This window comes from Pleurodeles waltl, chromosome 11 (genome assembly GCF_031143425.1).
Source record: "Pleurodeles waltl isolate 20211129_DDA chromosome 11, aPleWal1.hap1.20221129, whole genome shotgun sequence".
In the NCBI taxonomy this organism is placed as follows: domain Eukaryota; kingdom Metazoa; phylum Chordata; class Amphibia; order Caudata; family Salamandridae; genus Pleurodeles; species Pleurodeles waltl.
Window position 1 is genome coordinate 362,003,206 of NC_090450.1, and position 14,785 is coordinate 362,017,990.

Here is a 14,785-nt window from a genome sequence, read left to right on the forward strand (position 1 = left end):
GCACTGTATTGGCCCCAAATTTACACAAAGAAAAAGGCTCACAACCCTTGCTAATTTCACAAAAAAATAACAAAGTTTTAGTTCCTGCTCATGACCTCTTCAGGTCATTATCAGTGCAGTCATTAACGCTGTGTGTTTTTGTTAACCATTGTAGACTAAGGCCCCCATTACCAGTGGCCCGGTTTTTAATGAAATCATTTTTGGATCGATAATATACAAATTCAAGTGATCTGAATTTTCCTGGGTGCGTTGATTGTTTATTATCAGTGTTGTTCATGAAATGGAACATAGCTGCAGCTTTTGGAGCCTACAACAGGGCACCCAAATAAGCCTATTCTTATATTTACTGGGCATTTTTCCCACTTTAAATTCTGGCAGGTTTGACCTGCAGAAAGTTAATGGGTGGGGATGCATTTTTATCAAGACCTATATGTACTAGTTGCAATTAAAAAAGCAAAACTCAACAGTTCCAAAACTAGCAGTGACATGAGTAATAATACTGTACATATCAGAAGATATTGAACCACTTTTAAAGATGATCTAAATGGATTGTATTGCAATCTACATACATAATACTTCTAAACCTATGATGTAAGCAAACTCGTACTGCTTCTAATGCAGACTCAAATTTGTCTGCTTTTCCTTCTAGGTGCAGTTTCAGTTCCTGCTTCTCACAGATACCTTGTATTCACCATTACCACCTGATCTTCTGCCCCCTGATGCTATCAAAGAAAGAGAAAAACGACCTTTTCCACGAACAATTGTGGCAGTCGAGGTGCAGGATCAGAAAAATGGAGCAACTCATTACTGGACCATGGAAAAGCTCAGGTAAAACAAAAATCCTGTTGAAGATAGAGGCTTGACAAGAGTATCTTCTGCAAAGGGAATGTGTAAACAGTTTATTCCACACAAAAGAGAATTAATGTTACCCACACAATTCACACATCTTCCCAGTCTAGTTCTAAACAAAAAGGTGCATGGGCCCAGGCACCTCACACACCAAATAGTGACATGCTTCATCATAGGTGTTTTCCCTCTTTTGGGTAGGTGACTGTCACCTGAAGGGATCAACCAAAAGTGGGTGCTCTTTGTAAGACATTGTTCTGGACAGATGCAGGGATCTAATAGTATAAAAATCAATATGTATGTATACCTCTTACTCTTTCTTGTATTCATTGGGCACCCATGTCACAGTTAAACACCAAAGCGGGGGTGTACAATCAAACGCAATGCTTGAAATACCCAAAAACCTATGTTGCCTACTTCTTTCAGCCTAAAGAGATTGTCCAAACGGGTCATTCGGTTTTAAAAGGAGCTTCTAAAACTCCCTGCCCAGCTATTTCCACCTATAGAAGAGCATGTTTAAGAGAAAGAGGTGTAAGGCTTTCCTACCTGTCAAAAACACTGAAACAATCTCAATAAGTCTGCAGATATGTTTGCAGGTACAACATTGCCTGACATAAGAAGTCATAGACAAAAAGAGCAACACCACAAAATAAAATAATGGACTGAGTGCTGAAACTTTTTAAACACTCACCTCCAGTCACAGATCTGGGTTTAATCCATCATTATTATGCTTGCCACTTCACCCCCAGTTGGGACCCAGCCATATGTGGGTGTTTGGAAGGTGACAGCACGCTGTCCATCATTTTATTTTGTGGTGTTGCTATGTGTGCCCCAAGTGGCTAGGGTATGCCCAGGTGTGGGTCCCTTGCTCACTGAATCAGTGGATTCACGCTAGCCTGGCTGATGAGGTGTGATACCTCAAAACTGGGCCCAGGATGCTTGTTTCTGACCCAGGGAGGACCTGGCCTGGTGGTGCGGGCTGGATTGTTACCAACACAGAAAGCTCATGGCACTCCTCCTGTTGTCTAGACCTTAGTTCTTGTCCAGTAGATAATTTCTAGGAACTCCCAACTGAGGTTGAGTCTGTCCTGCCTCGTATGATCTCACCAGAGTGGGATAAGGTAGCCAATGATGAAACATGTCACATTAAGTGAGTGAGCCAACGTCATTCTTTTCTTTGAGATCTCTGGGAATTACGGAGTTGGGAAGGACACACCAGGAGCAATGGTTCTGTGTACTTAGTTCCAGGCGACAGGAGCAGTACTATGAACTTTCTGTGTTGGTAGTATGTATTAAGGCTAGCATGGTATTCCTTTACGCCTCATCTTTCTTTTTTCCCCGGATGTGTAAGGTGGGCTGGATTGTTCCCATGGGAGCAGGGTCAAGCCTGATTTGCATAAGGCTGGGACCAACTGGGGTGGCACTGTGAGCAAAAGAACGATGGATCTGACCCAGATCTGTGACTGGGGGTGAGTGCTGGAAAAGTTTCAGCACTCTGTCCATCATCCTTTTGTGTTGCTATAGACAATAGTAAGTTAATACAGTAGCCAAATTGCTTCACAGAGATAACAAAGTAGCGTGAAAGCCAATAGGACAGTAAGAAATAAATATCACAGCTAAATAACACATCATCTCAGGAAATGCAACATAAGATAATATATACTGATAGGTTGAACCTGGAGAGAAATGGTCACTCTTCTTAATGGGGAAGAAGAGCCTTTTTTCCTATGAGCCACATTACACCCAGATATTTAGCAACTGCGCCAGCATACAGTCGACAACAATCTGTTCTTAAAAAGTACAGTGAGTGAGTGTCCCAGTTGTCTACAGATAGGCAATAGCCAGATGCGTTGTGGACAAGTATAAGCTAGACAAGTAAAAAGGACAAGAGGAGGAGTTTGTTTTAAGGAGTTGCAAGCTGGGCATACTGGGGATTCCAGGGCTGCCCATCTGCAAGTAAACGATTTCAGGGGTAAGGAACCAATTCTGAATTGGCAGTATAGCTCCCTGTCCAGCAAAACAGTTATATAATCCCCAGATTGCTTGAATACACTTGTAGACTTAAAATCAACACATTTCCCTGACAAGGTGGATCTTGCAGATTTTTGGGCAATGTTCAACATTGCCTGTGACCAATATTGCTTTTTCAGGGACTCTAGGTGGGATATGGTCGCTGGATGGAGACTGCCAATGCTCAGCTAGGCCCAAAGAAATCAACAGTTTTTAATGTTTGAGAGCCAAGTGATTTTATTAAATCTGTCTGCCTTGAAAACGCCCTGCAGGTCTGCAGCATAGTCAGCAAGCTCATGAGTAGACTAAAACCTCCTCCTCCAGAATAATAATGGGTGCAGCCTAGCTTTACCTCCACTCCCTTTCATGGCCAAATCTAAGGGCAAAGTATAAAGAGGGATACTAGGTGGTGATGGGACTAGGGTCCTAGAAATGTATTCTCAGATCTTGTTAATTCATTAATATTGAAATAGCCCCAGAGATCTGCTCCGTAAAGGGCAGTGCTCAGAGCTGTGGCTTCGTAGATCTGCGGAGCAGGTGCTATGGGTTAACTGAAGGATGATAGGTTGTCTTTAAGAATTACAGCTATAGTCTGTTTTACAGTTGCCTTATTGACATGTGACTTTGATGTCATGTTAGAGGAAAGTTGTAACATGAAGAAAGTTTTATACCCAGTTAAGTAAACAAGTCCTCCTTATCAGGCAGTGCTCCTCCTAGTACTAACTTTTGCAGGTTTTCTGCTGATTAAATGACAAAAAATTAGTTTTTGCTGCATTGATCTCCAGACTACGATTATGACAAAACTCATCAAAACAGTTCAGGAATATTTGTAGCCCCCTAGGGGTTTTGGAGATCAGTAGAATGTCATCAGCAAAAAGGAGAATAGGGGTTTTCACTTTGGCTAGAGAAAGAGCATCAATAGGATACTGGGAATGTGTACGTCATTTAAGTACAATGAGAATAATGTGGGGGCCAGGACACAGCCCTGGCTGACTCCTTTGGAAACAGGGACCCTCTCTGTCAGCTGTCTCTGTGTTCCCCCTCAAATGTGTGCAAATTTGTTATCATTCAAGCGTATGACTAGCAAAAGAATGTCAGGTGGCATGCCCATATCAGGAAGACCTTGCCATAACTTTGGGCAGGGAACCAGGTCAAAGGCGGATTGTAGGTACACAAAAGCAACATGAAGTTTGACTCTGCCAATACACTCCGTCTTACAGTACATTATTATGAAATGAAAGACTTGGTCAGTGTTGATAATTATTTTCCGAATCCCAGCTTGGAAGGGGCTTAATATATCATGTTCATTAATCCAATCATGGATTTTGGATAGTACAATATGACTGAAGACCTTCTGGATACCATCTATTAGGCTGATAGGTCTGTAGTTTGCTGGGAGACTTTTATTAACCTTGTTAAGGACGTGCCTGCGAGCGCATGAGCTATTGCATGAGTCTCACTTGTGAGACTCGGTTGTGTACAGCAAAGGGCTTGGAGTCTGCCTGTTGCTCACCATATGTTGGTTTGCGTGGCACTTTTCTTTACATCCTTGGAATTCGTCAAGGCAGGACTGGCATCATTTCCATTCCCCTGTGTTGAGCAGGGAGCAAGCACAGATTGATTCAACTTAATTAGTGCCCATCGGCTGCTCTCGACATGATGGAGGTACTATTTTGTTCTTTTTAAATTCTAATACCCTGCAAACAGTAGACCTGTGACTTGCAAAAACGTGCCCAGCAGAGCAAACAAAATTGCAAAGTTTATTTTTTATTTTTAAAGCTAACTTTCTTTTAATTTGTCAGGTCACCTTTTCTAACCTTCCACTCATGTTTTCTTTTGTTTTTGCTAGTGGCTACTCTTCTCAAAAGGTGATAATTAACTTGTTCAAAGTATTCCAAAGCAACATTGTTTCTTTATTATGTGTAGACTCTGAAAAGATGCTTAAATGCCTAATTCTGCAGTATACCGCAAACCACCTCACTCCAATCCTCCCCACTACAATCCATCTCAACCCACCCCACTTTACTCCACCCCAGTTCACCCCACGCCAATCCAAACTGCTCAAAGCAATCAACTCCAATGCAACCCAAACCACTCCAGTCTAGTCTGCCCCACTCCATTTGCCTCACTCTATTTAAAAACAATCTGCACCACCCCAAAACAATCTGCATCACTCCAATCCAAAACAATATGCCACACACCTTTTTACCCCACTCCAAACCAATCTGCCTCACTCCAACTGAAAACAATCTGCCTCAATGCAATCTGCTGCACCCCATTGTAATGCATAAAAATCTACCCCACTCCAATCCAAAACAATCTGCCCCACTCCCATCCACCTCACTCCAAATATTCCCCATTTTAATCCAAAACAACCTGCCCCACTCTAATCTGCCCCACTCCCATCTGTCGCATTTAAATTAAAAAAAATCTGTCCCACTCAAATTGCCCCACTACAATCTGTCCAACTTCTATACACCTCACTCCAATTTTCCCCATTTTATTCCAAAACAAACTGCCACACTCCAGTCCAAAACAATCTTCCCCACTCCAATGTGCCTCAATCATGTCTGCCCCACTCCAATTCTAAACAATCTGTCCCAATCCAATCTGCCCCACTCCAAACCAAAACAATACGCCCCACTCCAATCAAATCCACGTCATCCCAATGCAATCCACCCACTCCATCCTAATTCACCCCACTCCCATCCAGTCCACTCTACTTCCATCCAATCCAGTCCACACCAACCCAATCCACACCACCCCAATCCACCCCACTTGAATCTCCCCTAATTCAATCTGCCCCACTCCACTATGCCCCACTCCAATCCAAAACAATCTGCCCCACTCCAGTCTGCCCCACTCCAATCCAAAACATTTGGTCCCACACCAATCTGCCCCACTTAAATCCGGCCCTTTCCAGTCCATAACAATCTGACCCACTCCAGTTTGCCCCACTCCAATCCAAAACAATCTGCCCTACCCCAATCTACCCCACGCCAATCTGACCCACTTTAATCTAAAACAACCTGTCCCACTCCAACTTGTCCCACTCCAATCCCAAACAACCCACTCTAAACCAAAACAATCTGCCTCACTCCAATCCAATCCGCCTCACCCTAATCCAATCTACTCAACTACATCCCAATTACAGTACAGACCACCCCACACCAATCCAATCCACCCCATACCCTGTTCAATCCACCCCAATCCAGCCCAGTGAACTCTATCCCAATCCAATCTAATGCACCTCACCCAGTCCAGTCCTTCCCATCCCACCCAGCCCAATCCACTCCAGTCCAATCCACACCACTCCAGTCCAATCCAGCCCAATCCACCGTACTCCAACCCATCTCACCCACCCTATTCCAATCAACCTAACTCACTCCAATCCAGTCCACTCCACCCCACTTCAATCAAGTCCACCACTACCCAATCCACCTCACTCCAATCCAATCCACCCTATTCCATTACAATCTACTTTAATCCACCCCATTCCAGTCCACATAAATATAATCCACTTCAATCCAGTACACCCCCTCAGTCCATCCACCCCACGCAACACCAATCCAATCCACCCCACTACATTCCAAACTACTCCAGTCCAATCCACCCCACACACTCCGATTCACCCCAACACCAATTCAAATCACACCATTCCAACACTGCACCCCAATCCACCCAAGCAAATTTCAATCTACTCCACTCCACTCAAATCCACCCCACTGCAATCCATCCCACTCCAATCTACCCCACTCTACCCCAATCCATCCCACCTATACCAGTTAAGTCTACCACACACTCCAATGCAATCCATCCAGCCTACCCCACTCCAATCCAATTCACTCCACTTCAATCCACCCCACTACAATCCACCCCATTACAATCAATCCACCCCAATCCAAACAATCCACCCCACCCAGTTCAATTCACCCACCCACCCCATCCATCTACCCCACAGCTCAATCCACCACACTCCAATCCAATCCACCACACTCACTCCAATCCATCATACTCCAATGAATCCATCCATTCTATCCCAATCCAGTGCACCCCACCCCATCCCATGTCAGTCCACCCCACTCCAATCTAATCTACCTCACCCAATGCCACGCCAATCCAATCCGGCCCACTCCAATCCAGTCCACCCCACTCTAGTCCAATCTAATTCACCCCATTTCATCTCACTCCAGTCCAATCCACCCCATCCCTGTCCAATCCACTGCACTCCAGCCCTATCACTCCAAGCCAAACCATTTGTCCCCATCCAGTCTAATCCACCCCACTCAAATACACCCCAATCCCATCCTACTCACCCCATTTCAATCCACCCGCTCCAGTCCAATCCACCCCAGCCCAATCAACCCCACTCTACCCCAATCCAATCCAATCCACTCCACTCTACCACAATCTAATCCACACCACTCTACTAAAATCCAATCCACCTCACTTCCTCAACCCACTCCAACTCACTACACCCTATTCCACTCTGACACTTCACCACTGAACTCTTCTCCCCTCTACTCAACTCTACTACACTTTACTCATACTCCACTCTACGATATTTCAACAGATCCACTCTGACACTCTACTCCCCCACTCCACTCTGACACACCATGTCACTAACTTTTAGCCAGGCTGAACAGCAGCTGCACTGGTGTACAACATGGCATAACACATTTCCAATACCCCTTGTATTGGCAAGACCTATTGGCTTTGTCAGTGCTTGTTATACAATGGTATCACTTTGGCACCCATGAGCATGTGAGCTCCCTTTGTGATGGCATTAGCAAGGTTGAGTATATGTTTTGATCATGCATCTGTGTGGTGCATAAAAATGTCTGCACATATACTATTGGGCCCTGGAGCCCTGCCACTTGTAATACCATTAAGAGAAGCTTCGAGATCGGTTAACTCAAACATTGTGATAATATGGCTCAAAGGTACTGAATCTAGGGTCAATCTGTCGGTAGAAGCTAAAGTGCCATCATCAAACAAATTCTTTAAGTACTCAGACCAGTGAGATGGAGAAACATAGGCCCATATTTTCAAGAAATGACACTAAACTTTGCTAGCACAGTTTTGCGTAAAAAGAATTAACACTGCACTATGTCATGCTGTGTACGCGCCAAATTTACAACATGTCGCTACATGGAGGTAAGGAAGGTTTAGTGCCACAAAAAATGGTGCAAACTAAGTGGCGTGTCGTGAAAGAAAATGTCACCATTTCTGGAAAAGTGGCGCTAACCTGATTTGCTGCACGTTATGTGACGCTAATTGTAATAGTGTCACTTTTCAGCTAAAAGCGTCCAAAGAAATTCAGCAAAAATGGTATACAGAAAAAACCTGCAATATAAAAATGGAGGATGTTGGACAGGAGAGAGCCCAGAGAGACCCCAATGAGCTATGTACCAGACAGGATGCCCATGCAGAGTCACAGGAGAAGGGGAAAAGGAAGAGGATGTGCAGGTTCAGTCAGGAGGAAAACAAAATACTGATCACAGAGGTGACAGAACACCAACTCTTTGTCACCTCTAAAATGCCATTAGGTAGGAAGGAGGCCATTTGGCAGTCAATAGTTGATAAAGTCAACAGTGTGGCAGAGACAGGAAGACCTGTGGAAGATTGTAAGAACTGCTGGCATGATTGAAAGTGCAGAACTAAAGAGAAACTGGCCAGCAACAGAAAAGCAGCACTGCAGACGAAGGTGGAAGCCTCGCACCCCAAGAGGACCTGGATGAACTGGAAGATATGGTGGCAGTCCTCATCCTGGATGAGCTGGTGGAAGGAGTCCAGGGACAGGATACTGCAGCAATTCAGATGTCATAACAAACACAGGGTAAGGAGCAGTGGGGGACAATGATGTAACCCAGAAATGAGATAAAGTGGGAGGCACTTTGGAGGCACAGAATGAATACTTATGGGTTGCTTGGGGGCATACTAATGGCTAAACATCTAATGCATGTAATGTCCACTGACCTACTTTCACCCCCTGTATGCACAAACCGCTTCACTACCTTCACACCACTACCTTTGCTGTGTCAACTGCAACATCTAGCCATTTCTGACGCATGGGTAGCACGGACCAGGCATGTTGTGAATGAGGTGAGTAACAACTGGGAAAGGCCTGCCTGTACCACTGGGAAAGGGCACTTATGTAACTTGCACACAACAGATGGCCCTCCACTGTCCTCACCACTTGGGGTGCTGCACCTTTTGCTGTCATGTGCCTCTGTAGACACATCAGCACCGTACTGCAAGGGGGCCTGTGTTGAGGGGATGATCACTTTTGGACACGAAGAGACACATGTTTGTAAGGAAACATACGCACGAGGTGGGTGCATCTTACTATGGATGGTGCAAGATAATGTACACAAAACAAGGGATCTCATGGAGGATGCACGTTGACTGTTACTTCCCTTGCATCATTTCTACAACACAAATGGGTCAGTATAGGGACCAGGCACAGTCCCAAAAATACAGATTCGGCGATGCAACAGATTAACCCTGATTCCATGGATTTTGCATGGGTACATCGCAAACAACACCCATGGCATCCAAATGCCATGCTATGTACACCAAGAAATGGGGCAAAATTAAAGCTGTGTAAGAGAAGTGGCAAGACTTGGACAAGAGGACTTGCACAATGTGTCTATAGAGGGTCATTGAAATACATGTTCTGGTTGCACTGTGTGCATCCAGGAGCCTGTGATCTGGGGACTTCATGTATGATTCTGTGCCATCAAAATTTAGAAATAGTAAAATTCCCAAGGATAACTACATGTAATAGCTAGTGCAGAACAACAGTCACATATCTCCCTCTCATTTCAGAGACAGAAGAAATCCTTCCTGGCCAGCTGCCTATCCTAGACTTTCAAGATGACCTTGATGACCGGCTACTTACAATCAATCCAGACACCATCCAGCAGATCCTGGGTTCCATCCGGTCACCATCTCCGGTTGCCGGAAGGACACACAGCGTTGCAAGGTCTCCACATGATTCACCGAACAGAGCACACACACTGCCTGCCATCTCACATGCAGCCCTGGACTCCCGGGACCCTGAAATAGTTTTCCAAAATCAAGCGGTAGGAGTCGAGTTGGAGCTGACACTAAATTTGCGGGTGGGGATGGAGACCATGGTGGGTAGCTTAGCTGAAGTACAGAGGTGCCTCAGTCCAAATAGAGACAACTCTGCTGCCATCAGAGGCACCCACTCCCTGCTGTGTGAACTGAAGCAATCCCTGGCCGAAATCACAGCCATCCTTAGGCAGATGCACAAATAAGTGCCCTACCAAAGCAGAACCAGTGAGATTGCCAACAGCCTTGGGGAAGCGCTCATTGTCATGCAGTCCATGCAGCAGGAGCTGGTATCCATCAAGGAAGACTTGGCAGCATACCACTGTGACGTTGCTACTGTGTTGAGAAATCAGCAGTTCCTCATTGCTGGAGTGATGACTCACATCTTCTGATAGATGACAGCTACTGGGACCTACAATTCCACTCCTTCAGCCCTTGATGTGTGTCTGCCATCCTCAATAATAACTCAACCACAATCTTCGGCACAGGAGGCACCGCACACATCAGAGGATGAAGATAAGGAACAAACTCTTCACTCATAAGACATCACTGTAGCTACAGTCTGTGGCCCATGGCTGTTTCTCTTTAGCTCTGTGTTAAAGAGTTTGCCAGTATCTCTAAAACAATCTATGTCCCCACTTATCCTACCCACTTTTGGCCAATCAGACCTATGGACTGTCAATGTGCCCCAACCTACCTATTGCCATTGTGACCACCTCCTGACTGAGCCACTCCTCTTCCACACGTCTTGTTACATCTTCGCCTTCCTTTCCTATCTCATTGGACATCTAATGAAAAAATATTTCTCATGGGGTCTATCTTATTTGCAATGACCTGAATCAAGACATCACAATTGGTAACTAAATAAATCAATGTTACACATCATCTGTGTTACTCAGTGTCTAAGGTGAATACATTTTCAACAGAATGCAGCATGTGAATTAGAAACAAAGTGGGGTATATGTACATAGAAATTGAACTGTGCTTTTTTACAAGTGAGGTGTGTCTCGCACAAAGTGCATGGGTGGGGACATATGAAATATAGCATTGACAAAGTGTGTCACATTCACTGGGTGCAGCACCACTTTTCTTAAATATGCCCCATAGTGCGGTCACATATGAAGCAAACGACAAATGAACATTGTCCAAATGTATGTCCGATTGCTAAATATATGGAGATTTACTTACAGTCAACACTGTTTGTTTGTGCAGGCCATTTTGTACTGGTGACTCTCATGTCTAACACATTTGCAGCTAATCAGTCTACAACCATGTTTGTCATTTAAGGACTATAACGGCATACATGCAAATGTTGTACACCATCACAGCTGACCATCGCACGTCAGACACTGTGCTATCACCACAGAAGATATACAGTATTGTGACACTTACTGGCAGGGTCGGGGTCTGCAAAAGTGGTGACTTCTCCAATGGTGTAGAGAGGTGGGCCACGTGTAAAAAGAAGCATGGAACATTGCTTAGTGGATGTACAGCATCTAACTTCATGGTTACATTTTGCATATCACACACATTTACATAAAAGACATAGGTGACTTTGCATGAAGACAACCCAACTAATTGCTTAGGGCCAGATGTACAAAGCCCTAGTGCCACCGGAGCACAACTTTTAGCCATGCTCTGATGGTGTAATCCACTTATCCATATTTACAAGCAGTTGTTATTCTTCTTTTAGTGGCAAAACTGCTCCTTGTAAATGTGAGTCCCTCCAACGCAGTTATCTGGGTCAGAGGGGCAGGCAATGGGTGTTGTTTGTGGACGTACAACCGCAACACTCATTGTTTTTGATGCTGCCCCAGAATGTCCAGAATGCGTAAATCTGTGGTAGCGCCAAAATATAACACAACCCCAGGGGTGGTGTTAGCATGACATAATGAGGAGGAATACTTAAATTCTGCCTTATATTTCTTTTTTCTATGTGTGCTGCATTCTACAATACATACAGAAAGAGCAAAAAGCCATGAATGATTGTTTATGTGCAGGAAGGGACACTTTCTGGCACATAAACAATCATTCATAAATGACAATTTGTTACTTCTATGTGTGGTGCATTGTGAAGAAGACATATATGAAACAAATTGCTATTGATGACTGGTTATGAGCAGAAAGGTGTCTTTCCTGCACATAAACAATCACTCCCCCAGCGCAGACACCCTTACACTATGGTGCAAGGATGCCTGCGTTGGTGCAGACAGCTTTATTTTGTGCTGGTGCAGGGCAAACGCAGGGCTTCATCATTTACTTGTGAATACATTGCAGCTGTGCATTACTAAACTGGTGTAGCGTGGTGCTGCAGAAATTGGTGCGGCTCCGCGCTGTGCAACCTGCTTTTCAATTCGGCCCAAAATTAGATGTAAATGCTAATAAATTTCAAGGGTCACCTTTGGTTGGTGACATGTGTGCATGCACGATACATATGTGTCTCAGACACATTTCACACAGTTATGCATAGATCTCATCAGTTCTGCAGTTAGTAATCATTGGCAAATGTCATGTCACCCAGTACATACGTGACTCAAGGGACACACTCAGGCTTGGTCACTTGACTCCTGTATGACTTACATCATAACATGTGCTAAAGATTGCCACACACTACATAGTGAAATTCCTCACTGGTCTTGGAAACGTTTATGTGTGAAGGTGTACTAGTCTTCCATGACACAGTGGTGTCAACATTTGTACACAGCATCTCAGTGTCTCACATGCCAAACTTGGGAAAAGCTGAGTTAATGATTTGAGAAGTACTTTGCTTCACTGGCCTTATGATGCTTGCATGTACAAAATTGACCTCACACACTAGGCCGTCCATATGTTTAGCTTAGAAATCAATAGAACATATTTTAAACAGACACGCAGAATCATTCACACAACTGTATTACCATAGTAAGTACTCATACTCACCAACTATTCCACCAACCTCTACTCTGAGGAAGTCCAGCAGGTCAGCCTCGCGTGCGATCAGGTCTGCCCATCGATGCTTTAGCTGACGGACTGTCCGCTCCACCTTGAAAATCTGTATCATACGGACCATCCCCCAATGCAGCTTCCTGGCCTCAGTCCTGTATCCCTGGATGACACTTCCACCTGGGCCACCTTGTTGGGGAGGTAGTGCAGAACCAAGCATCTAAAGCCCCCAACCTCATCTCGGCCAAAATGACGGGACCTTCCCTTCCTTGACATCCTTACCCTCCCAAAAAACTCTAAACACCCTAAAACCAAACAAACAGTACCCTAACCCCAACTGCCACAACTCTTAAACTACCCCTAAAACAAACATCCAGCAATACAATGAGCACACAGTAGACAATACAATTACTATACACCAAAGGGACACAAATGACAATAAATGGACAACACACAGCACAACACACCTCTCAAGAAACACCACAAATCTCTTGAACAAGCTCTCACACTCGTCCTCCAAGACAGACAATAAGACTGTGATTAGAAAATGAAAGTAAAACTAAGTCAGCTGATACTGTTTGGCATCTTGTCAGATGTGGTACAAAACTTTCTGTGCACATGCTGCACATTTTTTAAAATGCGTCATTTTTTTAGACGCAATGCTCAAATGCATAATTTTCACATAAGGTCACAAGACCTAAACATGAGGTTTTTAGTATGCGTCACAAGGTATGTGTCTTTTTTTCACATACCACAAAAGCACGCATGTGACCAATGCATCATTTGTTTCGTAGAAATGTGTGTAAAGTAAATTTGCTGATATATAATGTCATGTACTACACAGGTTCAATATTTCACTGTCATGTGGATGTGGGTCCTGTGTATGTAGGCTTATGTGGCGTAATACTCCGCAATACATGTGTAAAATGTCTATGACAACTGTTGACAGCAGTAATGATGCATGCTTTACAAGGATGTGTATATGTTGAAGAAAATACAATTGATATGGCTCTCATGTAACCCAAGTCCGAGGATATGCAATAAATCCAAAATGATGACACAATGGCAGCCAGAGGATGGTGACCGACACAATACCTTTGTGAGACCAGCCAAGGGTGTGGCCCAGCCCAGCCTCTTCTGGACGCAGACTGGTGCAGGACATACCCACCCTAGGCCTGTATGAATCCTATGCTGCAGGAGGAAAAAATTTACTCTATAGCACCCGGACTGTCAGAGGTGCACAAAGTCAGGTAGAACCGCATCCTGGCCCAAAGAATCCCTGGACATGCATTCCCCGAAATGTGCTGGTAGAGCCCTACACTGCAGGAGGATTAAGTGCACTATGATGCACCCAGGCTGTCAGAGGAGAGCAGAGTCAATTGGGGCCGCCTCCTGGCCTCAATAATTCTAGGACATATATTCCCCCGAAAAATGCTGGTGGAAACCTCAATCATTAGTTATGGTAGTTACTGCCCCACTTAATGTGCGACCAAGAACATAATCCAGACCCTCTCCACTTGCAAATGGGAGTTCCTACTGGACATATTTATTCAGTGCTTCAAGGGTACAGTGGCACTTTTATTGCACATATGTCTCTCCTCAGCCCCAGTGGACAGAAAAGAGCATGGATTCCTTTCCCTTCCATTTTCTTGGAGCTGCATATCCGCTTCCGCTCCCAGGAATCAAGGGAGTTGTGGTTCCTATGGACGGTGTGCACCTGCTGGTGCTCTAATTGCAGAGTTCTCAGGAAGGTGGGAGTTGCCAGGTAGAATGTTTTCATAAGAAATACATTTATTTATGAGCTTGCTGTTTCCATTTGTTGTATTCCATGTTCTGGGTTTATTTTTGTAACTTATCACCTGTAGTTTTTTCCACTATTTTAATTGAGGTCACACTTTAGATTTGCTTGATTCTTTAGGGAATAAAA

The 14,785-nt window shown here is 44.4% G+C and overlaps 1 protein-coding gene across 3 annotated transcripts in view; it reads left to right on the forward strand.

The window, feature by feature from the left end:
- Positions 1–14,785, forward strand: part of KIF1A (kinesin family member 1A) — a 3,950,406-nt gene that overhangs the window by 1,150,074 nt on the left and 2,785,547 nt on the right. For all 3 annotated transcript variants that reach the window (XM_069213666.1, XM_069213667.1, XM_069213668.1), the window contains exon 25: positions 650–828. In XM_069213666.1, the coding sequence (XP_069069767.1) occupies positions 650–828 (179 nt within the window). The remainder of the gene's footprint in view (positions 1–649; positions 829–14,785) is intronic.